The sequence below is a fragment of the Mobula birostris genome, chromosome 27 (assembly GCF_030028105.1).
Source record: "Mobula birostris isolate sMobBir1 chromosome 27, sMobBir1.hap1, whole genome shotgun sequence".
Taxonomy (NCBI): domain Eukaryota; kingdom Metazoa; phylum Chordata; class Chondrichthyes; order Myliobatiformes; family Myliobatidae; genus Mobula; species Mobula birostris.
Window position 1 is genome coordinate 31429926 of NC_092396.1, and position 26523 is coordinate 31456448.

General features: G+C 42.4%; 1 protein-coding gene across 2 annotated transcripts; it reads left to right on the forward strand.

Moving 5' to 3' along the window:
- Positions 1-1152: 1152 nt before the first annotated feature.
- ap5b1 (adaptor related protein complex 5 subunit beta 1) lies at positions 1153-20067 on the forward strand. Of its 2 annotated transcripts, none has more exons than XM_072245116.1 (3): positions 1153-1218; positions 12314-12475; positions 15198-20067. In XM_072245116.1, exons 2-3 carry the CDS (start codon positions 12326-12328, stop codon positions 17826-17828), a joined length of 2781 nt encoding a protein of 926 aa, XP_072101217.1. In that variant the 5' UTR covers positions 1153-1218; positions 12314-12325; the 3' UTR covers positions 17829-20067. The 2 variants fall into 2 exon arrangements, with proteins under 2 accessions (XP_072101217.1, XP_072101218.1); XM_072245117.1 differs by lacking the exon at positions 1153-1218 and adding an exon at positions 8216-8391.
- Positions 20068-26523: the final 6456 nt, after the last annotated feature.

A 26523-nucleotide genomic window follows, 5' to 3' on the forward strand; every position in this document is an offset into this window, starting at 1 on the left:
AGGAGTACTGGTTAGCAAAACTGCAGTACTTCTCAGTGAGGAGTATATGGTTAGTAAAGGATGGTGTTGGAATTTAACGGATAAAATCTCCAAAGTCTCAGTTACAAGAGATGAAGGTAAAGGTTCTTGGCCCAAAACATTACCTGTACTCTTTTTTCCATAGATACTGCCTGGCCTGCTGAGTTACTCCAGTATTGTGTATGTACATATGTACTACTAGGGAGAGGGTTGAGTGTGTGAGAGTAGGTACTATTGGCAGAATTGGGGAAATCTGGAGTTAGGAAATCATGCGCCAGGCACAAAGGTGAATATAGGGGGACCCAAAAGGCTACACAAGACAAATCATAAATTAAAAAAGATTCTGCTGATACTGGAAATCTTGAACTAAAGAACACTGGCTTTAAGAACCCACAGGAAGTCCTCTACATTGGGTGCATGCAGTTTTCAGATTTGGAAACAAACTTACTGCCAGCATCAAGGTGGGCATATCTAAATTTAGCATGTCAATAGCCAGCACAGACTTGATGAGTCAAAGGGCCTGTTTCTGCAATGTGTGACTAACAATCGCATCAGACATCCTAAATTTCTCATCAAATGGAAATGGTAATGCACTACAGAAACAAGCCCTTAGGCCCATCTCGCCTATGCCGACCTGATTGTTGCCTAGTCCCATCTACCGCAACCAGGCGATAGCCGTCTCGTCCACGTACCCATTCAAACTTCTCTTAAATGTTGCAGTTCAACCCCGCCCACCAGTTCTGCTCGCAACTCGTTTCACACCCGAGGAGCGAGTGGATGAATAGCTCTCATTAAGAGTTTAAATAGATTATTCCCAGCTGGGTTTCAGTTCTGCTGATCAAGAAACTGCGGTAAAGATTGCAAATCTATCGTCCTTTCTCTGCAGGTAAACACATATTCCAAATAGATTAGACTAAGGTTTTTAAAAATCACGATAATTCTGACTACCAAGAAAGACCGGTGGGAGTTCGTTGCCAACTCGTATCATATTGAACTCCAGGCAAATCACTCCACCAGAGGCGATAATTCGAAATTAAGTGCTCACTTAACATCACCACCCTGAAGATGCCGCGCTGCAACACCCTCCTGGTTACCGAGGGAGCAACTTGCCCTGATGACATCATTTCCGCGAACCACCCTCGCGTCATGTGACCGCAGCGGAGTCACGTGATTCGGGTCTGCCTTGAGCTACTTTTCCGGGTGAGCAAAGAAGCTTGGGGAGATAAGTTTTGGGGGGAAGGGGTAAAGGGAATCGTCTTCAGGTGGCCAGAACTGGGCGGCAGTGATAAGTGGTGGTCGGGAGGGGGCCTCAAATTATTCTGCATTATGTCCGGGAGGTCCTGGGGAAACGAGTTCTAGTCCATGGTCATGGGGTCACTTGGGTTGAGGTTCTTGAGGTGATCAGGAGGGAGGAGTCGGTTAAGTTCCGGCTGAAAGGTCTCGGCCCAAAACATCGTCTGTACTCTTTTGCATAGATGCTGCCTGGCCTGCTGAGTTCCTCCAGCATTTTGTGTCTGTTAGTAGGTTCTAATCCACTGGCCTGGAACAACGGCAGAGCCATCGAGTCATTAAGCACTGACCCTCAGAAAAAAGTCCTTCGGCCCGTCTCGCCTATGCCGACCTGATTTTTGCCTAGCCCCATCTACCCGCACACCCGTCTCATCCACGTACCTATCCAAACTTATCTTAAATGTTGTAGTTGAACCCCGTCCACCATTTCTGCTCGCAACTCGTGGAGCGAGTTGATAGAGTGGATGGTATCGATCATTAAGCGTTTATTTTGATTATTCCTAGCTGGGGTTTCAGTTGTGTTGATCCTTCAGTGACAGGTTACTGTGTTGCATTTTTGCAGGAACTAACAGGAAGAGGTTAGTTTTCTTGCAACGAGTTGGAAGTTTTTGAGTTTTACACCTTACGTCCTTGGAGGTGGAGTGTGTCATACGGGTCCACATTCTGACAAGTATCCGTTTGGCTTATTCAGTAACATTGATAAAGCCATTCTGGAGCCTATAATTAAGACGGAGATCCCCGCTGAGGGGGATGGGAGGGAGGTGAAGCACATAAGGAAATACAGATTCTTGTTGCAAAAAAAATCTGTTGTGTTTTCGTGACCGTGACTAAGTACTGCTCCAACAATGTATTCAAGTTTGCTGTGATGCCTCTGTTGTGGGTTGTATCAAAGGTGGTGATGAATCAGCATTCAAGAGGGAAATAGAAAATTTCGCTGACTGGTACCGTAACAACAACTTCTTACTCAATGTCAGCAAGACCAAGGAAATGATTGTAGACTTCAGGAGAGGGAAACCAGAGGTCCATGAGCCAGTCATTATCAGAGGTAGAGAGGATCAATAATTTTAAATTCCTGGGTGTTACTATCTCAGAGGACTTGTCCTAGACCCATTATATAAATGTAATTGCAAAGAAAGCACAACAGTATCATTATTTCACTAGGAGTCTACAGAGATTTGGAATGACATCAAAAACTTACGCAAACTTCTATAGATGTGTAGTGGAGAGTGTATTGACTGGCTGTATCGTGGCCTGGTAATGGGAACATCAATACCTTTGAAGGGAAGAGGTGGTGGATTCAGCTCAGTACACCACGAGTAAAGCCTCCTAATCTTTGAGCACATATACATGAAATGCTGTCATAGTGAAAACAGCATCCATCGTCAAAGATCCTCACCACCCAGGCCATGTTCTCTTCTCACTGCTGCCATCAGGTAGAAGGTACAAGTGCCTCAGGAATCACACCACTGGGTTCAGGAGCCTCAGCCATCAGGCTCTTGAATAAAAGAGGATAACTACACTCATCAGTTGGGATGTTCCCACAACCAATGATCTCACTTTAAGCACTTTATCTTGTTATATCATGCTCTCATTTGTTTATTGCTATTTATTTATATTTACATTTGCACAATTGGTTGGCTTCTATGCTCTAGTTGATCTTTCATTGATCCTGTAACTATTCTATAGATTTGCTGAATATGCCACAGGAAAATGAATTTCAGGGTTGTATGTGGTGACATAATGTACTCTGATAATAAAATTTACTTTGAACTTTGAACCTTGAGATCCATCCACCAGTTGCAGGCCACATTCCCTGCAAGAGAGTCTTCTGAAAGTGAATTAGGAAAGGTACTGGATGATGCTGTAGAAGGGTTCAGGGACTGCATTGGAAAACTCAAACATATCAAGGGCAAAATAGTGTTAAATGAAAATGTCACACTCAAGTTTTATAGAACCCATCTCGTTTCTTATAGTATCTATGATAAAGCCGCCAGTGAGCTAGATCGCACGGAAGTTAAAGGAATTCTCCCCAAGGTTGAGTGGAGCCCATGGGCAACACCAGTGGCTCCAGTAGCCAAGAGGAAAGGGACTGTTAGGATCAGTGGTGAGTGTTAGGTCACCATCAGACCAGTACTGGAAGTAGATCAATACCCTGTGTTCAGTATAGAAGATATCTTTGCAAATCTTTCTGGAGGAAAACACTTCAGTAAAGTCTACCTACAGATGGAGATGGAAGAAGGACTCTAAGCACTCACAAAGGACTTTATCATTATAATAGGCTTATTTTTGGAGTAGCTTCTGCAACTGCACTCTGGCAGAAAGCTATAGACCAGCTGCTGCAAAGTTGCCCAGGCACTCAGTGTTACCTGGATGACATCCTTGTTATTGGTAAGGATGACAGGGAACATCTCCAAAATCTCAAGACAGTGTTAAAAATATTAGAAGATTACGGGCTCAGAGCCCAAAGCAACAAGTGTGAATTCTTTTAGCAAGCGTCACTTACTGTGGTAACACCATTGATGCACCAGCATTACACAAGTGTGCTGAGAAAATTCAAGCAGTGATGGATGCCCCAAGCTCTAAGGTCATGCCACAGTTGTCCTTTCTAGGATCTGTTAATTACTATAACAGATTCTTGCTCCACCCCTTGAACTGATCACTACAGATCGGAAAGAAATGGCAATGGACAAAGCAGTGTGAGGTGGCTTTCCAAAAGGCAAAGGAAATGGTGATGTCAGACACTGCACTCTCACATTATGATCCACATTGTCCAGTGAATCTTGCCTGTGACGCCTCGCCTTATGGTGTAGTTATGCCACATGTTATGAATGATGGGAGGTGAATGCCCCGTAGCCCTTACCACTGCAGAGAAAAATCGCACACAGATTTACAGAGAGGCCTTGAATCTGGTTTGGGGTGTAAAATGTTTCAACCAGTGCTTGCATGAGGGAGAGTTTACCCTCTATTGATCATCAACTACTAGTGGCCATTTTAAGAAGGGCGCTCGACTCACAGCAGCAGCACAATTGTAGAGATGGGCTCTGTTTCTTGGAGGACACAATTCCAAAATCAAATTCAAGAGGGCAACTAATCATGGAAATGCTGATGGATTGTCCTGTTTACCCTTGGTAAAGGAAATGCCTGAAAAATCTACAAAAGAGGACACTCATTTTGATGTGTTCTCCCTAATGCAAAGTGAAAGTATCCCTATTACGGCAGAGATATTACGACAAAGGGAAACCTAAAAAGTCCCCACACTGCTTTAGGTCTACATGACAACAAAATGACTGAGATGTGCAGCGGAAATTCCAGTTTCCCCTTTTTTTTTTACCAGCATCACAATGAACTTGCCCTTGACAGGGGTTGCCACGTGGGGATTGAGCGTTGTTGTACCATCTAAGCTGAGAGCCATGTGGAGCTACATGCCAGTCGTCTAGGTGTGTGATCAAAATGAAAGCGTTAGCTCAAAGCTTTGGTGGGCTTGGGATAAATCAGCAGATTGAGCAGTTTGCCATGCGCTGTTTGGGGTGCCAGCACACCCAGAAGAAAGGTGTCCAGAGCTGCCAGTCCTATTTCCTGCAATCCCAGAGTCAACTCCTACAACCAGCACAGAGGAGGCCCCAGAACCTGAGATTTTTTCACAACCACAAGTATCACCTGCCAAGTAGAGTGACCCCACCCCATGTCATGAAAAGCATTAATCGACAAGTAAATAAAAAAAACCTTCACAATGATTAAATCTTTAGACATTGATGCCAGGACAAATAGGTACAAGAACAGTTTCTTTCCGTATGCCATCAGTCTTATGAACACTTGAATTTTAGTCTATTATAAACCAAGTCCCCCTGTACATACACAGGTATACCTCATTGTATATAGTTCACGATTATTTGCACTATTGTTTTGCTTTTTGATTCTGTACAGCAAGAGCTCAGGGAAACCAGCATCAAATTCCCTGTATGTGTCCACATACTTGGCAATAATAAAGGATTCTGATTCTGATTTAGAGACAATAAAAAAAATCTACTATGCTGTGGATGTCTAATATTAGTTGTAGTATATGGTATATATAGTATATTGTGGAGATGTATATAATGACTAGAGAGCAATACGTTTCATATTTGAGTTGAGATGCATTCTATATTGAGTTGGAGTTTATTGCTAAGCACAGAGGAGTGTTGTGTATTTAATATTTCAGTCATATTTGAGTAATACTGTAAATATGTTATTTGATGAAGCAATATTTGTGGTTTACATAATTCATTACTGGTATAAGATAGGGCGGCATGGTAGTGTAGTGGTTAGCACAACGCTTTACAGTACCAGTCACCTGGGTTCCATTTCCGCCACTGCCTGTAAGGTGTTTGCACATTCTCCCTGTGACCACGTGGATCTCCTCTTGAGTGCTCCAGTTTCCTCACACATTCCAAAGACATCCCAGTTGGTAGATTAATTGGTCTTTGTAACTTGTCCCATGATTACGCTAGGATTAAATCAGGAGAATGCTGGGTGGCGTGGCTCGAACGTCAATAAGAGTATGTGAATGGCGTACATCATCACGCCACCACATCATAAGTGCGTGTCTCGTTTAAAGTAAAAACAAAACTAAGCACACACATCTCCCAGCTCCATGTTTTTCTTTCAATTAGTTTTATGTTTCGGAGTTACAGGACATAACACCCTCTTCAGTCATCAATACAACTCGGTTGGATTTAGTCTGCGGTTGATTGTAGTTGTCTTTAACACTGTACTGCTTGAAATCAACTATCATCAGTAAGTCCACAGTGAAAGCTGCATCATTTATTTTAACCTTGTCTTGAGTTACAACAATAGTGTATTTATTGATAGAGGGTTAGTGGAACTTGTGCAATCATCTTGAGTTACAAGATATTCATAGGATCATTGAAGGACCCCATATTTCCTGTGCTTATTCTGTGAAAGTGCTATGGTCTGGTAAAGTTTTGGGGCACTTTCTGTGTATTTTGAGTTATGATCATAATTGAAATGGGCTTTTAGAATTGTCAAATTATTCATTGATCATGCAATTTTCCTCATGCTTCCGGTAACATAAATAATGTCTTATGGTCTTTATAATCTCATGACATGTCATTTGATCCATCAGGTCTGTGCCAGCTCATGAAGTCATATAGCACAGAAACAGGCTCTTTGGCCCACTGACCATCAAAGTTCAAAGCAAATTTATTATTAAGTACCTACAAGTCATCATATGCAACCCTGAGATTTTTTTGTGGGCCTACTCAATAAATCCATAGAATAATAACCATAACAGAATCAATGAAAGACTGGCCAACTAGAGTGATCAACCAGAGTGCAGAAGACAACAAGCAGTGCAAATGCAAAAGAAGAAATAATAATAAATAATTAAGCAATAAATATCGAAAACATGAGATGAAGAGTCCTTGAAAGTGAGTCCATTGGTTGTCGGAACATTTCAATGATGGGGCAAGTGAAGTTGAGTGAAGTTATCCCCATTGGTTCAAAAACCTGATAGCTGAAGGATGGTAACTGTTCCTGAACCTGGTGGTGTGAGTCCTGAGGCTGCTGTATCTTCTTCCTGATGGCACCAGTGAGAAGAAAGCATGTCCTGGGTGGTGGGATCCCTGATGATGGATGCTACTTTCCTGCGACAGTGTTTCATGTAGATGTGCTCAATGGTTGGGAGGGCTTTACCTGTGATGGACAGGGCCATAAGAAATTTTTGTATGATTTTCCAGTGAAGGGCATTGATGTTTCCATACCAAGCTTTGATGCATCAGTCAGTATGCTATCCACTACACATCTATAGAAGCAACATACACAAAATGCAGGCCAGACAGCATCCATAGGAAGAAGCACAGTCGACGTTCCGGGCCGAGTCCCTTCGTCAGGACTTTCCTCGTGTTCACATCTATAGAAGTTTGTCGAAGTTTTAGATGTCATCCCAAATGTCCACAAATTCCTAAATAGAGGTGCTACCATGCTTTCTTTGTAATTGCACTTATGTGCTAGGCCCAGGGCAAGTCCCCCAAAATGATAACACCCAAGAATCTAAAGTTGCTGACCCTCTCCAGCTCTGATCCTCTGACGAGGACTGGCTCATGGACCTCTGGCTTCCACCTCTTAAAGTCTATAATCAGCTCCTTGGGTTTGTTGACTTTGAGTAAGAGGGTGTGGTTATGGCACCACTCAGCCAGAGTTTCAATCTCCCTCCTCCATGCTGATTCATGCCTACAACAACAGTGTCGTCAGCAAACTTAAATATGGTGTTTGAGCTGTGCTTAATCTCACAGTCATAGTGTAAATTGTCAATTATCTAATTAAACTAATCCTATGTTATTCCTTTATTAAATTCACTCTGTAGTTGTCCTTAACACTGCAGTGCTGAAATTACTAACATCACTAAGTCCATAGAATCTGCTGTCAACCATCACACTAGGGTTAATTTACAGGGATCGCTTAACCTTTCGACCTACACATCTTTGGATTGTGGGAGGGAAGCAGAGCACATGAGCATAACCCACACTACCTTATGAAGAATGTGTAAACTCCATATAGACAACACCTGCAGTCAGGATTGAATCTGGATCTCTAGTGGTTACGAAGTAGTGGCTCTACTTGCTGTATTGCTGTACTGTCATTTTTTTCTGGTAGTCTCTGTGGTCTCATCAGTCCCTTTCCTTTGTTCATCACCCTGTAATTCATTCTCTCTCAAGTGCCTGTCAATTTCTCCCAGTTCTGGGTAGGTCTGTAGTCTAGTGTAGTTTTGTGTTGTTTTATGTAGTTCAGTGTAGTTTTTGTATTGTTCATGTAGCACCATGGTCCAGAAAAACCTTGTCTCATTTTTACTGTATACTGTACCAGCAGTTATGGTCGAAATGACAATAAAATGTGACATGACTTGACTTGACCGAGCTACACAAGTTCCGGTTTAAGATGGTGCTGGTGATGCCCGGTGACTACTTATCGACGGCAAATTCCAAAACAAAGAAAACTACTGAATACGTTATTAATAACACTTTATTAATAACGATCACCACTAACAATGGAGAGGCAAGCGGAGGCGGGAGCAAGGAAAGTCCCGATGTCTGATCGATTTAAACAGCTGGCCGAATTGGAAAGGTCAGGTGCGAGCTGGATCATGGCGGCAGTGTCCGCGTCCCAGAGCTGTCCAAGGGCGAAGAACAACCCAGTGTTTGGACGATCTTCTTGGTTCTGCTCATTCTCCGCAACGTTGACTCCGCGCTGCACTGAGCTGAGTCTGTGGCCTGCTCAGGCTGCAGGGAGGCCCGGCTGATTGTCTGTGGTCCCGTGGCATTTACTTGGCTCTGCACTGAACTGAAGCTGTATCCAGCTCAGGCTGCAGTGATGCCCGGCTCCGTGTCCTTCGTAAAACCTCAGTCCTGAATGCTATTTGCTTACTTCTGTTGTTAGCACGATTTTCTTTTCTCTCTGCTCACTTGGTTTGATAGTCTTTATCTAATGGTTCTTTTGGAGTTTCTTTGTCTTGCAGCTCTCAGTAAGGAGACGAATCTCAAGGTTGTATAATGTATACATACTTTGATAATAAATGTACTTTGAAACCAGGGCACCCATGATAATTTGATTAAATTCAACAATATAGTGCTTTTTAAAATAATCCTTTTATATGACGCCTCCTTAGATCTCTGAAACACCTAAAGGACATATAACAAATTCCCTTTAAAAAGACACACACACACACAAACTATATATGAACACACATTTGAGCAATTGATAAAATATTTTAGGTAATTGCTCCTATGATGGTCTCTTATACATTAAACAGTAATTGGTGGAATTAGACAGGCATCATCCAGCATCTGGAAAAAGAGGAGAAATCCCAGCAGTGTGGATAAGATCCTATGAACCAAAATTCATATCTCAATTACATGCAGCTTGAGGCATTAATGAATCAGAATCCTTTATTATCGCCAAGTATGTGGAGACATACAGGGAATTTGATGCCGGTTTCCCTGAGCTCTCGCTGTACAGAATCAAAAAGCAGACAGAATCGTGAACTATATACAATAAGGTATACCTGTGTGTGTACAGGTGGACTTGGTTTATCATAGACTAACATTCAAGTGTTCATAAGACCGATGGCATATGGAAAGAAACTGTTCTTGTACCTATTTGTCCTGGCATACAGTGATCTAAAGCGCCTACCAGAAGGAAGGAGTTGGAACAGGTGATGTCCAGTAATGAACATGTAATATTGGAGATTACCCAATGTGAAACCAGAAGTAGCCTAACATGATGTCTGATGTCCCTCCTTGATCAATCACAGAGCCCACACTTGCTTGTTCCTGCAGCAGACCCTGTAAGCCAAATCGTTGAGTTATGGAAGCATACAGCATGGAAGTGGGCCATTCAGTCAAACTGGTCCTGCCGACCCGCAGGCAGCCCTCTGTATTTAATCTCCCAGTACTAGGCTTTCTCTGCCTTGGTGACTCAACTACTCATTCAGTTGCTTCTTAAATGTTGTTAATGACCCAGCTTCAACCATTGAGTCAGAAATGCATTCCAGGTACTTTCCACTCTCTGGGGGAAGAAGATCCCCTCAGATCTCCACCAGATCTCTTCCCCTTTACATTGTAAATCTAATACCTTTTAGGTTCATCTGTCTCTGATACAGGGAAAGGTTTCCTGCAGTCTACCCTACTTATGCCCTCATAATTTTATTGACCTCAACCATGTCCTTTTTTCTGCTCGTAACGGAATTGCACCATCCCAGGGAACATCCTGGTCAATCTCTTCAGCACCTTCTCCACATTATCACATCCTCCTATAACATGGTGACCAAAAACTGCACACTGAGCTGCAGAGATCTGGGCAATGTTTTATGAAGTTAGAGCATAACCTCTCCCTGCTTCTTGTATTCATTGCCCTGACACATGAGGGCCAGTATCCCACATACATTCCAACCTTTGCATGCCTGTGTTGCCATCTTCAGGGATCAATGAATGTTGCCAAAACGAAACAGTGATCTGAAAACAAAACAAAAGAACTATAAATACAACAAATTGGAAGTAAAAACAGAAAATGCTGTCAACATTCACTATCTGTGGAGAGAGACATAGAATTACTGTTTCTAGTCGTAGTACCTGCATCAGGATGGGATTGGCCTGATATACTAAAAACAGAAATTAGTCTTCAGAATGCACGTGGAAGTGGACAGTGCATTGGAGCAGCACGGTCGTGTAGTGGTTAGCACAACGGTTTACAGTACCAGCGACCCAGGTTCAATTCCCACTGCTGCCGGTAAGGGATTTTGTATGTTCTCCCCATGACTGGCATTACACAGTCCAAAGATGTGCAGGTGGTAGGTCATTTTAAATTGTCCTCTGATTAGGCTTGAATTAAATGGGTTGTTGCAGGTCAGTGTGCCTCGACCTATTCCACGCTGTTTCTCAATAAAAGTAAATATTTGGAGCATAACAAATACAAATTCTTAGAGATAATTGCATTATCTGCTAAAACCACTTGTAATTGTCTCTGTTCGCTCAACGTAGTGTAATCTGTTGCCCAACCTATTACCGTAGTTCCTCAGAAGAATGATAAGGTGTTTCCAACAACAGATTGCTTGTCTGTGTAGCAGCAATTACATTGTGACCAAGCTATTTCCTTTGAATTGCGCTTTTTTTTAAACCCCGTTCTCACCACTTTAACATTGCATAATCAGATCCTGGCAGTCTGAAAATTCAATGCCTGTTTGTGTAGCTTTAATTATGTGTGCACGTGATAAGGGGCTGCTTTACTCCTTTGGAAAGCAAACTCTAAATTGGTGCTGTTGATCGTCACTTTGAATTGTGTGAAATCTGCAGGGATTATGTGTTTTCACTGTATTTGAGGACCCAAGGGAGAAGGGAACTTGTGTTCCACAAAGACAATACTTGAGTTTAGAAACATGAGAGGTGATTTCATGCCTCACATGAAGCTCGGCAAGGTAGATGTGGAGTTAATGTTTCTGCTAGCTTGATTGCTTAGGCTTGGGGTCACAGATCAGACGTTTGAGACAGACAAGAACCAAGGGTGATTGTCTTTGGAATTTACTGCTCCATTGGGCTGTGGAGGGTCAGTCACTAGATCCTTAGTCACTGAAAGACGTACTGATGGAAAGTTCAGACATCACTTTGTTCAATGGGTGGAGTAGATGGGGTGGAGAGGCGACAGGCAATTTTTCCCCCACTGTTTCTTAAGTTCTTAAAACTTGGTTCCCCTTGGGTTATACCTGTATTGCAGACCCCCTGTGAATGTTATTCCACAATACTCAGCTGAGAATGAGTGATAGAATGTGTGAGAATAGTGATAGATGGCCCAGTACACCACGAGTAAAGCCCTCCCAACCATTGAGCACATCTACATGGAGCACTGTCGCAGGAAAGCAGCATCCCTCATCAGAGACCCCCACCACCCGGGAAATGCTCTCTTCTCGCTGCTGCCATCAGGAAAGAAGGTACAGGAGCCTCAGGATTTGCCCCACCAGGTCCAAGAACAGTTACTACCCCTCAATTATCAGGCTCTTGAAAAAAAGAGGATAATCACACTCACCTATTGAGTTGTTCGCACAACCAAGTTCTCACTTTAAGGACTCTTTATCTTGTTATTTCATGGTCTTGTTATTTATTGCTATTTGCACTTACACTTTTTGTTATCTTCTGTGCTCTTGCTCTTTCTTGATCCTATTTACAGTTACAATTCAATAGATTTGCTGAGAATGTCCATAGGAGAAAGAATCTCAGGCTTGTATGCAGTGACATATATGTACGCTGGCAATAAATTTTTCTTTGAACATAGTCATACCTTAGAATGGTCATATTAGGCACTTAAGTAGCCTGAGCACTTAAAGATTACTTAGCAAACTATTAAAATTACTACCCCCCCACCCTCTCTTTCCCTGGAGATAATTGCGCGGTATCGTGGGTGAGGACATCGAGGAGGAGGATTTCAAATGTGTTTGTCAGCTGTAACTTCCTCTCTGTTGTAGCTATTTGGTGCCATGGCAGTGTCACCTCATTCCGAATGGGCCCAGAAGGTCGCTGCATTCCGTGCCAGCCCAACACGTTTTCTTGCCAGTACAGCAGCTGAGAACTTTGTGCAAGATCTACTGAGAATCCTTACGGATGAGAAAATGGGTGAAAATATAAAGGTACCACATAATTCTGTCCTAAACTAGAAAGGCTCATATATCAAATGTATACAGACTAACAAATTACTGTATTTACTAATGCATTTATTTTATTCTTAAGATATTAATCATTATTGTAGTTTCACCATCATGGACTGACTTCTGAAACTTCACCCAAGTGGCTAATGGTAACTCCTCTGCAGATTCGGCAGGTTGAGATGTCATCTGATGTCCACACTTGTACAAACTGCAGCTGGACAAAATTTGGGATAAAGGGAAGTGAGGTTAACTTTCTGCCCTATTTAATAATTAGTTAGTTACTGTTTGTTACACTGCTGGCATTCAGGACAGCAATGAAGGTCCTCCTGTTTGTCTGTCATTGGCCATCTTCTCTATTGTGCCCCGGTGTGTGGTTCAGGGTCCTCATCTCTGCCTCTACGGTATGGTGCCGAGTTGTCTTTGGTCTCTCGCGTTTCCTCCACCCTTCGGGGTCGTACATTCCAAAAACCACTTTTGGCCTTGGTCTAGGTGGTGTTCGGGGCTTCCTTCATCGTGCCAGTAGCTTCCTCGCAGTTTTCACTATGATCAGTCATGCAGATCCCAGGAAGACCGTTGCACACAGATATGGCATTTTTCATTGCTGTATCTGTAACAGTTTTTTTGAACAGTCAGGGTTGTTAGCCCTGAGCTGAACCCCTGAACCTGGAGGACCAGTGGACCACTCTTAGTCTGGCCCCTACCCTTTAATCTTTTTGGCATGGGTTACCCTACCAAGAGTCAAAGCACAAGGCCCCGACTCCAACCAACATAGCTCTCCAGTTCATTGAGACACGCAAGTCTCTAAACTCTACGACAAGGCTGTGGTCCTCTTGGAGAATCCCCTAATTAATAACTTCTGTTAATTTAGCAGTAGTCAAGGATTAATCCCAGAGCTTTATCAATTTGACTTCTTTGTTCATAACTTTTTAAGGAAAGACATTTGTTCATAAGTCCACTCACCCCAGGAAACAGAATATAATATATTTTCACCAAGGTTAACACTTTGCAGTCAGTTCAAGTTCAGATTTTCTCAGAGTTGCAACCCACAGAAGATATGAATCCTGAAAATAAAAAGCAGCAATGTAAAGTTAACCACATCATTATCTCTGCTGTCTTTCAATGTTGCCAACACGAGGAATGCAGAATCTAGAAATGGACGAACCATTGTCCTGCAGTTAACTTCCATCTGCCCTTTTGTAGTTTTTAAACCCAAGTTAATTGTGTTTTTTTCTGCACACCTTAATCTCCTGCCCTAAGTGTTGACCCCTCTCCCCACATCCTCAACATGTTGAAATCAAGATGCCTAGCAACATTTCACACTTGCTTATCCCCAGAACCTCTTAATGGTACCAACAGTCACTCCTTACTTTTACAGTATACAGCCTTTTGAAATACAAGTTTTTCACATCCAGTTGATGATTCCTGATTTACCTAATTTATGTCCTAGTAATATTATATAAGATTGTTCCCTTTTTCCAAGGTCCAGAACTTTTAGTTATGCTCCTTGATGGTTCTGGATAAAAATGTTCAATGGACTTGTGAAAGAACAGTAGAATTTTATGGAAGATGCAACATGGTTTCATGTAGCACCATGGTCCTGAAAAACGTTGTCTTGTTTTTATTGTGTACTGTACCAGCAGTTATGGTTGAAATGACGATAAAAAGTGACTTGACTTGAACAGAACATATCAAAACAAGAAACGGGCAGAAATAAGCCTTTGAACATTTTTTTGTCAATTTAGTGGATTGATCCAATCTTGGACTCAGCATCACCTCCCCATGCTCTCTCATACCTTCTACCTCCCTTATCTATCTGTCGTTTCCATCTTGAATTATTTGATGAATCCACCTTCACAGTTCTGAAGTAGAGAATTCCAGAGATACACTACCTACTGAAAGAAAAAATCCTCCTCATCTCCCTTTGAGATCGACAGCCCTTTATTCTGAAGCTGTGCCTCCTAGTTCCAGTTAACTCCATAAGGAGAACAGCCTCTCCAACAGCCATCCTGCCCAACCCATTCAAATTTTTATGTTTCAATACGATCACCTCTCGCACTGTGGTTAGCACAGTGCTTGACAGTACCAGCGGCCCTGGCTTAATCCCACCACTGCCTGTAAGGAGTTTGTACGTTCTCCCTGTGACCACATGGGTGTCCTGCCACAGGCAAAGACGTAGCAGTTTGTAGGTGATTGCAAATTGTCCCATGATTAGGCTTGGATTAAATTGGGGGTTTGCTGGGAGGCACGGCTCAAAGGCCTATTCAGTATTATCTCAATAAATAAATAAATAAATTTCTTTTGTACTCCACTGGCCCATCTCCCTTCATTGCAGCAATCAACATTGAAATCTCTCTGTGTGCTGCTTCCAATGCTTGTATATCCTTCCATGTGTATGGAGACCAAATGTGTACAGAGTATTGTAGGTGAGGTCTCATTAGCGCTCTGTAAGAGGTCAACGTTCCAATAGCCTTCACAAGTACTTGTGTCTGCATTCAAACTTGTGATTTTTAAGATAACTGTGTATATTTACAACACACGAAAAATGCTGGAGGAACTCAGTAGGTCAGGCAGCCTCTATGGAGCGGAATAAGCAGTCGGTGTTTTGAGCTAAGGCCCTTCATCAGGACTCAGTATTTCGTGTGTGTTGCTCTGGATTCATGCATCTGCAGAATTTCTTGTGTTGACGTGTTTATTTCCATTTCAGGTGCAGATTCTGGGCATTCTTCAGGAGTTTCCAAATTCGTTGTTCACCAGCTCGCAGTCAGCAGAAAGGGCAGTGGAATCAATCTTCAACATCTATTTGCAGCTGCCGCTGGTACTTAAGTTACTTAGTCTGAAATGCCATCTACTGCTGTCTGTAACCACCGTGGTAATTTCCACCGACCATCTGATTAGTGATCAGAAGGTATTGAAGAACTTGATGAAGCAGCTGTTCAATGTGGTGTGCGACTCAAACGATCACAAAAGCGGTGTGAACTTTAGGCCTCTCAGGGCCATGGCATGCAACTGCCTTCGAGAATTTGAAACTTGCTATCCAGGTCTCCTGTCGGGGAAACTGGAGCTTCTGTCTACCCTGCGGAAAGAAGAGGTGACTCCTTTGCACCAAGCCTACACACTGCTGTACAGCCAGGCATTGAAAAATGCCATTCACACCGTCTCACAGGTGCATAATGCTTCTGAGGGGGCCATTCGTGAGATGCTGGTACGGAATGAGGAGATCAAGTGGAAGGTGATGGAGAAACAACGTGATTTGGCAGCTGTCACTATAACAACTAATTTCTCGTTGATGACTTCTGCTGATGAGACAAAGGAGTTGAAGTCTTGTATATCATTACTGCTGGAAGAATGCTTCCTCCTGACTCCAGTATCTCAAGCTGTCTTGCTTCGAGATTTGGCCCAGGTCGTAATTATGGTGCACTCACTTTCTCCAGCAATTTTCAGGTCACAGATATTGCGTCTGTTTGGGACAATGGATATATCCTTACTGCACACCATATTGTACATGAAAACAACCTTCACTGACAGCCTTTTCACAGGTGAGGACGAGAACCTCCTTTTGAAACGGCTAGTCGTAATGGCCCAACACCCACTGCTCAACGTTCCTCTCAAACTCTTCTACATGGACTGTCTGCTCCACTTTCCTGAAAACCGTCCCATTAACTCTAACCTGGAGGAGAACCTTCCGGTTACATTCACCTCAAGGATGGCGAATTGCCTGTTCCCCACCCTCTTTAACGACAGCAGTACAATGCTGGCTCGTCTCAATCTGTTGAGTCTTGTGTGCCTTGAGAGTACAGATGAAGAAAGAGGGGTCACTGAGATCTTTGATTATCTGATGTCTTTGTACAAACTGGTGGACATTAGTGGAAATAGGGAGCGAATAGTAACATTTTTCCAAGCCATGTACATATTTGTGGGGCATTTCTATTCTAATGAAGAGTACATGTCACAGTGGACTAACCATATGGTCCAGTTGTACAAAAAACATTGCAGCTTAGCTCCACATATGATAAACCTTTTAGATAGTACCCAGAACCTATTGGAAGATTGTAAGTGGTCTGTTTCACTGGCAGGGGCCCTGCAGAAGCTAGTAGTGGAACTCCCGTTTCAGCACTTGACCCCTTCTAATCTCATGTGGCACCTCAAAATCCTGGCTAGAGTGGCCAAAGAAAGCACAATAGCACAGAAGGCAACCATTCAGTTCCTGCTGAGAGTTGTTCAGGCGTCCGACTTGTGTGAGCGGGGGGACTGGCGAATGGGGAATGCCATCCTGTCCGTGTGTAGGAACATCTTGCACTGTCAGAATCTGGAGCCCACCTTCAGGGACCTGGCAGACCTCTTGCAGCACATCCACCTCTGGTTCCAAGATATCGACATCCAGGACCACGCTCACTTATATTATGCGCTACTCACTTGTCTCTCTGGCGAGAAGCTGGCAGGGGTTGTGGCGGCGGGACCAGGCAACTGTAGTCAGGCCAAAATGCGCTCACTTTCCCTGATGGCAGAAAGTGCAGGCTCCTCAATCTCCATTCTTCCAATTAAGCACCCAGTACTACAGCTGACTCCTTTTCCAGAAGACAATTCTCCCACTGTCAGTCCTCCTGGAGAAACCAGTGACCAGGACCTCGAAATAGATTACTTTGAGCAATACTTGGATCAGTTTCATGATCCTGGATTTGTTTCTACAATTGAACAGAAATTTTATTTGAGTTTTACAGAGGAAGTTGATCCTCATTTTCACAAGCTCTTTACCATACATGTACACTTTGACTTGCAGAACTCCCACTATGAATCATTGAGTGATCTTCATGTACCCTGTCTTCTCTTCAACAAAGAGCCTCATGTTTTCTCCCTGGTGTTCAAGCCTCGGTTACCCTTCCCTTTCACTTTACACACCAACGCCATCTTTACCACAGAGGACGGTGACACTTACTGCAGTCAGCTTGAGCCTGCTGACATTGATTTCCCACGGCTCTTCCTGCCCTTTCCAGTGCCTCTCAGTTGGCCATCGGATGTCAAGGCTAGCCTTTTTAACAAGCTGTGGGCATCATTGATCCAAACTGAATCCACCCAATCTGCTCTCAGTCGTTTCTGCTTTAAGACGGTCCAAAGATCTCTTTGTGAGCTTGTACAGTCACATTTTCAGAAGTACGTGGTCTCACAACGTACAGAACCAGAATCTTACAAAGTTTTTCTCTTCCTGCCCCCGCGCATCAATATTTTATTCCAACTAGAACAAATGGATGATATTGTGAAGGTTGATATAGTCACAAATGACTGGAAACTTTTACCATTCATTAATTCTTACCTTCTGGACGTGACGTCTGGAAATTAGCACACAGGCTTGCTGCAAAACTGGTCATCTGAGTGAGACATTGCAGTAAACTAGTTTTAGTGCTATTCTGGGTGCAAACATTTTTATTCAAAGTATAAAAATAACTGTGAAATATTGCTGAGTGAAAGCTATCTGTTATAAGGCACTGCAGGCGAGACATTTTCAAATGCAAGATTCAACATTATTGCAATTCTGTTTTGGTTATTACAAAGGAACATGTATAAAGGTCTAAGGATTTACTAAAAATGCTGGAAATTTTATTTTTCAGACCAGAACTATTGCTATTTTAGTGCTTTATCTGATTTATTAATCGTAACTCAGATAATGATAGACATGCTTTTTGCTGACAGATGCACTTTAAGTTTCAGTTCCTTATCCCTGTATAGCAGGGGTTCCCAGCCTTTTTTATGCCATGGACCCCTACAATTAACCGAGGGGTTTGTGGACCCTGGGTTGGGAACCCTGCTGTACAGCAATTTCTTCTGAATGTTTCGAGATACCAGCAGGTTATTTAATCAGTCTTGGCGCTGATGCCCATGCAAATGGACTGTGGAGAATAAATTACTTTCAGGAAAGGAGGAAGGAAATGATGTGTGAAAAATAGTTAGCTCAAATTCATTATGTTCTGGCAATAATACTGATCAATATATGTGGCTTTCTTTTTAACTTACTTGATTCAGCGTTGCATATAAAGAGAATAAAAATAACTTATTTTTATACAGGGTTCAGTACTCTCCCAACATTGAAAAGGATTTAATGTTTTCATATGACATAAAGCAGGCCATTTGGCCCATCGCTGTCCCTCTAAACGTTCCCATCAGTGCCAATTCCCATAACCTTTTCACTCTCATATGCTCCATAAATCCGAACTGGATTTCCTTTGAAATTTCAGACTCTTACTTACTTTAGATTAGATTATGAGGACAGTCAGTCCTCGTTTATTGTCATTTAGAAATGCATGCATTAAGAAATGATACAATGTTCCTCCAGAGTGATATCACAAAAAAAAGGACAAACCAAAGACTAACACTGACAAGACCACATAATTATAACATATAGTTACAGCAGTGCAAAACAATACCATAATTTGATAAAGAGCAGACCATGGGACCGGTAAAAAAAAGTCTCAAAGTTCCGATCGACTCCCGATAGTCCTTGATAGCAGGCGGCAGAAGGGAGAAACTCTCTCTGCCATAAACCTCCAGGCACTGACAACTGTCGATGCATTGGAAGCACCCGACCACAGCCGACTCTGAGTCTGTCTGAAAGCTTCGAGCCTCCGACCAGCCCCTCTGATACAGCCTCCTGAGTCCCATCCTCTGCCGAGCGCTTCGACCCCACCCCGGCCGCCAAGCAACGAGCAAAGCCGAGGACTCAGGGCCTTCTCCTCCGGAGTTAAAGACTCTGAATGGAAGAAAAGGCAAATCAGCAGTTTCTGAGGGGCTGCTACTAAATATGTTTAAGACTAAAATTCACAGTGCGGAACAAAATAAGAACAGACAGTTCAACATAAACTTGACGCTCATGCCTTTCTGAAGGTGACAAACAAATGCTGATAGCACTGGACAACACATTTTTTCAAAAGTGTTGCTTCCTCAGAATTGTTTTTTCTTTATGATAGACCACTTGAAGCTGAACACAAATATAATTTCAGTCTACTTGTATCACGTAGGAATTGGGAGAAACAAGTAATTAACTTTTATTGAATATAATGTGTTTAATTGTATAACAGTGCTGACACTTTCCAATAGTTCAACTAAGCTGAAAATGTTTTGTTGATGATTTTCATTTGTACTCAGTGTCTGAGGATTCTCACTTAAGTGTCCAACAAAAATAAGCCGGATTGATGGATTCCAGTTGCCCTGATAAACCGTTTCTCCATGACCATAATCTCCTGGTGAAACCTTTCACCATCCTCGTAACTCACTGTGCCAAGCTTTGCAGGAAAGAAGTCTAAATGGAAATGCAGAAAATGAGTCATTAGTGATATCTTGTACTTCATGGTTTTGTATGCTTGAAGGAGATTGTCGATCAGTTGCATGTAGCTTGGTGCTCTACAGTTGCCAAAAAAAATTTCAGCAACTTCCTTGAATGCCTTCCATGTGATTTTTTTTCCCCCGGTCCTGCTAGAAGTTCTTCACATTGCCCATCATTGATGAGCTGCTTGATTTGTGGACCAATAAAAATGCCTTCCTTAATCTTGCCCACAGATATTCTGACTTGGATTGAAACTAGGTGATTTTTTTTTTTTAAAAATGCTGTGTGATAGGGAAATTTCGTGGTAGTTTTCCTGATTTTCAAAATCCATATGATATACCCAAAAGTGTTCAGGAAGCAAAATCCAAGAATGGTGAAGGAACAATAATGTACCTCAAAGGTAGAATAGTGTGCGGGTTGGAGGGCAACGTCCAAGTGACGGGATTCCCGTCCTTTTGCCACCCTTGTCCTTCAGGCTACTGGAGGCCATGGGCTTGGAATGTGCTGTTTCGGAAGTCTTTGGGAGTTGCTGTAGTACATCCTGTAGAGGGTACCTACTGCTGCTACTGTAGAGGAGCCAGTGGCAAAGCAAGTGAACGGTTGTAGATGGGGTGCATCTCAAGTGGACTGCTGTGTCCTGCATGGTGTTGAGCTTCCTAAGCATTAAAAACAAAGCCCAAGAAGAGTTTACGCATTCTTCTGCATTGTTGAAGTTGCACTCATTCAGATAAGTGGACAGTGTTCCAATACACTCCTTGAGTCTTGTAGATGGGGAGTACAAGCTTTGGGAAGTTAGAAAGTGAGATTCACGCCACACAGTTCCTAGCCTCTGGCCTATTCCCATAGCCACATTGTGATTGTGGCTACTCCAGTTCAACTTCCTAACCCCCCTAACCCCCACCCCCCCCCCAGCTGTTTGATGATGGAGAAAACTTTTCTGTTTACTATTCTGCTCAGATTTGACAGCAGCTTTGTTGAATGAAATTTGCAGATCATTTTAATCCTATATTTGCAATAGTATTAGATGGAGTGCAGAGTTTTACACACAAAGAAAAAGAAGTCTTGCATTTAGGTAACATCATCTTGGTCTGGGGATGTCTCAGTGCACAGAAAGTATCTTATGAACTGTGGTTACAGTCTTAATATTTCTCAGCTGTTTCTTGGGATTGAGGATGATGTGCTTCCACTTCAGTTCTGTGTAAGATAATGAGACCAGCATGAGATGTGCAGGCTGCTTAATGGCTGGGCAGGAGATGGTAGCGGTGATGGGTAGTGTAGGAGGTGGTGTATTCCTACCCCTGCATCTTTCTGATCTTCTGAGTGTTCCCAGTGAAGATCCTTAGAATCATAGAAATCATTTATGAAATGGAAGGAGGTGGTTCAGACCTCTGCATACATGCTGATCAAAAATAAGCTCTTCAGCCTAATTCCACCTCCAAGCACTGGATCTGTAGCTTTGTAGTTCCTGGTTTTCCAAGTACACATCCAATTACCATTAAGTGTGTACTTCTGTGTCTACCATTGCTTCCCACCCACCCCCTGGATGAAATTTATTTTCAGTCACATAAATGCCTTTCAACTATTCTCCCTTTCATCCTTTTAAATTTGCCTCTCCAATTGTGGTGGTTGCCCCCATTTGGTTGTCATTTCAACCTATTTAGCCTCGTTTGATAAGAATCTCAGAGCATCCAGGGTTCATCATTCATTGGGATCAATCATGGTCCTGCTTTCCATAAATCAGGAAGGATGCTGCATTTTTCTTACTAAGAGTTGAGATCTTTGCAGAGACTTTGGGTAATCTGTTATTTCTGGTACTCCTTTTTCAATCTTTTTATTAGTATCGTAATGATAAAGATTAACAACATAAAAATCTTACAAAGTTATTGGGATTACATTGTTGTAATTGTCATATATAAATATAAACCCCATTAATACATGGATATTAAACCTCCCAATCTTACAGGATACAAATATTATATATAGACAAATTAACATGAAAGGAGAAAAAAATATATATATCCCCCCCCAAAAAAAACTAATCTAACAAGATAGACCAACTAAACTACAGAAAAAAAAGACATGGGCTGTTATGAAACATAAAAAAAAAAGAGCCATTAGTGTCATTGACTCTGTTCCCCTCAACATATACCAAAAAAGAAATAGAGTAGGTTTGGTATTTCTGGTACTCCTCTTGGAAATCTGTTGCCATGAGGGAGATCAGAGTACAGTACCTATTTTGAGCATCTGGTGTTGCACAAGCCAGATGATAAAAACCTACTCATTCGAGCTGGCTGAGTGTAATCCAAGTCTCAAAGCTGGGAGAGGACAACTTGTTATTTCACTTATCCTGCTGGTGGATTTGGAGGATATTATTGGTGTGTCCAGTGCCAGCTCTTGATAGTACATGAGTCTGCAGATAAGAGGGAAGAGATCACTCCCCAGAAGATCATGAGTTTCAGCCTAGGCTGATAATCTTGATCTTTGAGCATTCTTTTCCTGGAACAGACGGTATCCCTGATGAAGTTCGAGAACTTGGCAGAGAAGTGCCTCTGACACAAATTTAGAAGGCCAAATACTGTGTAGGCACACTGGAGACAGAGGTAACTTTCATAATTAATGAAAACCTCTTACTGAGAGGTTGCTCCCAAGGTATGGAAGATAGTCCACGTTTGCTAGAGCTCTGGCTGGATCCTTATTGTAGAACAGGTGGTAGGGAAGCACCTTGCTTTGTGTATAGAGCATAGAACTGTATAGCATAGGAACAGGCCCTTCATCCCACAATGCTTAACTCCCCTCCACTACTACATGATCTTATCCATGTGTCTGTCTATATTCGTAAATGCTGTTATCATGTCTGCTTCCACCAATAGTTGTGGCATGCCATTTCAGGCACCCACTGCGCTCTCTTGTTTTAGAAGAATACTTGCTTTGCACGTCTCCTTTAAACCTTCCCCCTCTTGCCTTAAATGTATGCCCTCTAGTATTCAATATTTCTATCCAGGGAAAAATGATTCGTGTAACACCTATTGCTTTGTATGCTTCAACTCTACTTGAAACATGGACTGAGAATACACATGTTCACGTGTATCATCTGCAGCTCACTGGCTGAAGCTGGAGTGATCTTAGTTCTGGAGTGGATGGAGGTAATGACGGTTGCGTGTTTATTTATTTAGAGATACCACGCAAAATAGGCCCCTCCGTCACCCAGCATTTAAGCTAACCATCGGACAATTTACAATTAACCTACTAACCGGTAGGTCTTTAGACTGTGTGAGGAAACCAGAGCACCCGGAGAATGCACAACCTCCTTACAGAGGATGCCGGGATTCAACCTGAAATGTCGACAATTGCCCTCTTCCCTCAGGTGCTGCTTGACCCGCTGAGATCTTGCACCACACCTGCTGTGCCTTTGACTCTAAACTGGTTTGGTGCATCACCATGTTCTAACATAATTTTCCAAAAAAGTACGGGCTGTGCAGGTGATGTTGATAAACATTAAAGAATGTCATGCATTATGTGTGATCCTACCTGTTCACTACTCACTGAATGAACAGTAAGAATGAGCTCACCAGTGGCACGAGACTATCCAGGACCAGAAGACATAGGAGCAGAATTAGGCCATTTGGCCCATCAGGTCTGTTGCACCATTCAATTATGGCTGATCATTTCTTTCCCCCTCCTCAGCCCCACTCCCTAGCCTTCTCCCTGTAACCTTTGATACCATGTCCAATCAAGAACCTATCAAGCTCTGCCTTAAATACACCCAATTATCTGGCCTCCACAGCTGCCTGTGGTAATAAATTCCACAATTTCACCACCCTCTGACTGAAGAAATTTCTCCACATTTTAAATGGATGTCCTTTCATACCGAGACTATGCCCTCTTGTCCTAGACTCTCCCACCATGGGAAGCATCCTTTCCACAACTATTCTGTCTCGGCCTTTCAACGTTCAAAAGGTTTCAATGAGATCCCATGGACTAAACTCCAACGAGTACAGAATCAGAGCTATCAAATGTTCCTCACATGATAACCCTTTCATTCCCAGAATCATTCTTGTGGCCTCTCCAATACCAGCACATCTTTTCTTAGATGAGGAGCCCAAAACTGTTCACAATACTCAAGGTGAGGCCTCACCAGTTCCTTATAAAGCCTCAGCATTACATCCCTGCTCTTGTATTCTAGACCTCTTGAAATGAATGCTAACATTGCATTTGCCTTCTTCATCACCAACTCTATCTGCAAGTTAACCTTTAGGGTGTTCTGCACATGGACTCCCAAGTCCCTTTGCATCTCAGATTTTTGGATTTTCTCCCCATTTAGAAAATAGTCTGCACATCTATTTCTACTACCAAAGTGCATGACCATGCATTTTCCAACTTGGTATTTCATTTGCCAATCTCCTAATCTGTCTAAGTCCTTCTGCAGCCTACCTGTTTCCTCAATACTACCTGCCCCTCCACCAATCTTCGTATCATCTGCAAACTTGGCAACAAGGCCATCTATTGCATCATTGAAATCATTGATATACAGCATAAAAAGAACCCCCACAGAACACCACTATAATCACTGGCAGCCAACCAGAAAAAGATCCTCTTATTCCCACTTGCTGCCTCCTACCAATCAGCCAATGCTCTAACAATGCCTGCAAATTACCTGTAATACCATGGGCTCTTAATGTGGCACCTCGTCAAAGGCCTTCTGAAAGTCCAAATATACAACATACACTGCATCCCCTTACTCTATCCAACTTGTAATCACCTCAAAGAATTCCAACAGGTTCATCAGGCAAGATTTTCCCTTAAGGAAACCATGCTGATTTTGTCCTATCTTGTCCTGTGTCACCAAGTACTCTATAACTTCATCATTAACAATTGACTGCAACATCTTCCCAACCACTGAGGTCAGGCGGACTGGTTTATAATTTCCTTTCTACTACTTTCCTCCTTTCTCAAAGAGTGGAGTGACATTTCCAAATATCCAGTCCTCTGTCACCATGCCAGAGTCCAAATGATTTATGAAAGAACACAATCTTTACCGTTACCTTTCAGAAATCTTGTGTGCAGTCTCCCTGGTCTAGGTGACTCATGTACCCTTAGGTCTTTCAGCTTTTTGAGCACCTTCTCCCTTGTAATAATAACTGCACTCATTTCTCTTCCCTCATACCCTTCAACATCTGGCACACTGCTAGTGTCTTCCACAGATGCAGGCTATTCATTTAGTTTATCTGCCATCTCCTTGTTTCCGCCCCCCTCCCCCCACACTGATTATTTCTCTGGCCTCATTTTCTACTGGTCCTATATCCACCCTTAGCTCCCTTTTTTATTTTAACTTGAAAAAGCTTTTACCATCCACTCTGACATTGTGTGTCAGCTTGCTTTCATATTTTGTTTCCCTCCTAATGATTATTTTGGTTGCACTCTGTGAGGTTTTAAAAGCTTCCCAATCCTCTGTCTTTTTACTAATTTTTGCTTTGTTGTATGCTCTTTCTTTTGCTTTTACATTAGCTTTGACTTTCCTTGCCATTTGAGTACTTCGTAATTTTTGGAATACATCTATCCTGCACCTTCCTCATTTTTCCCAGAAACTCACACCATTGCAGCTCTGCTGTCATCCCTGCCAGCATCTCCTTCCAATTTACTGGCCAACTCCCTTCCCATACCACTATAATTTCCTTTACTTCGCTGAAATACTGCTACATCAGACTGTACTTTCTCCCTATCAAATTTCAAGTTGAACCCAATCATATTGTGATCACTGGACGTGGGTGCACTGTTACCCTATAACTGACTGTGTGGATAAATATGTTGCTTTGACTACAACCAGATTTGAAGTATTGACAACAAATACTCAGCTGTGATCCACCAGGCTCCAAGCCCTAGATCTATGCTGATACATTGCTGAGCCTGGCAACTGTCACACCAAAGCTGAGTTGCTTAGGTCAGGGGACATCTGTTTTCAGAATGGTGGAAAGGCCTACACAGAACAGTTGATGTTACGGCAGTTATCCAGATAGGGTTTTTTGAAGATGTGCAAAATAGTAGACGTAAGATGGGAAGGACAACATCTGGAAGGGAGTACAAAGGAAAGGATCACAGACATCTGGAAAGATTGCTGGGATGAAGGATATAGTAAGCCCTATTTTCTTCAGAATTAAACAAGTAATTAAAAGATATAAATGATATTAAAATGCTCCTTTTTAATATTAGAGCAAATGTTTGGTAAGTGCTCTGTCCTCATTGGGCTATAGGATGCTTGTACCAGGGGTTGGAACTTGCCATTTCACACCTCCATCATCAGCTTCAGACTTGCTCCGTAAGGCTGCAGAATAAAGTCTCTGCACCTCAGCTCTTTTTTTGTATTGTGTCACCTATGACCCTGGGGAAGCACTAAGCACCAGGATTTTTTTTTTCCCCAGGAAGAGCAGGAATGTTTTTGAAGATCTGCAGACCACTCTATATTTGGTAAATCACAGGCAGATTCTATGCCAGTGTTGACTGAGACCTGTCCTAAAATTTTACATTGAATGCGGATCTACCACCCTTTAGAGAATCACCCTCTGCTTCATAACTATTAGATCTATTGTCTCTGTCTTTTATTCACAAACATGAGTTCTCTTATTTATTGTCAATCTTTAACACAAAGTTTATTTTTACTGTCTTAAGGACTTCTGTAATCCAGTGGCTAGGTGAAACCCACACAGTGTGGCCATTATAAGCA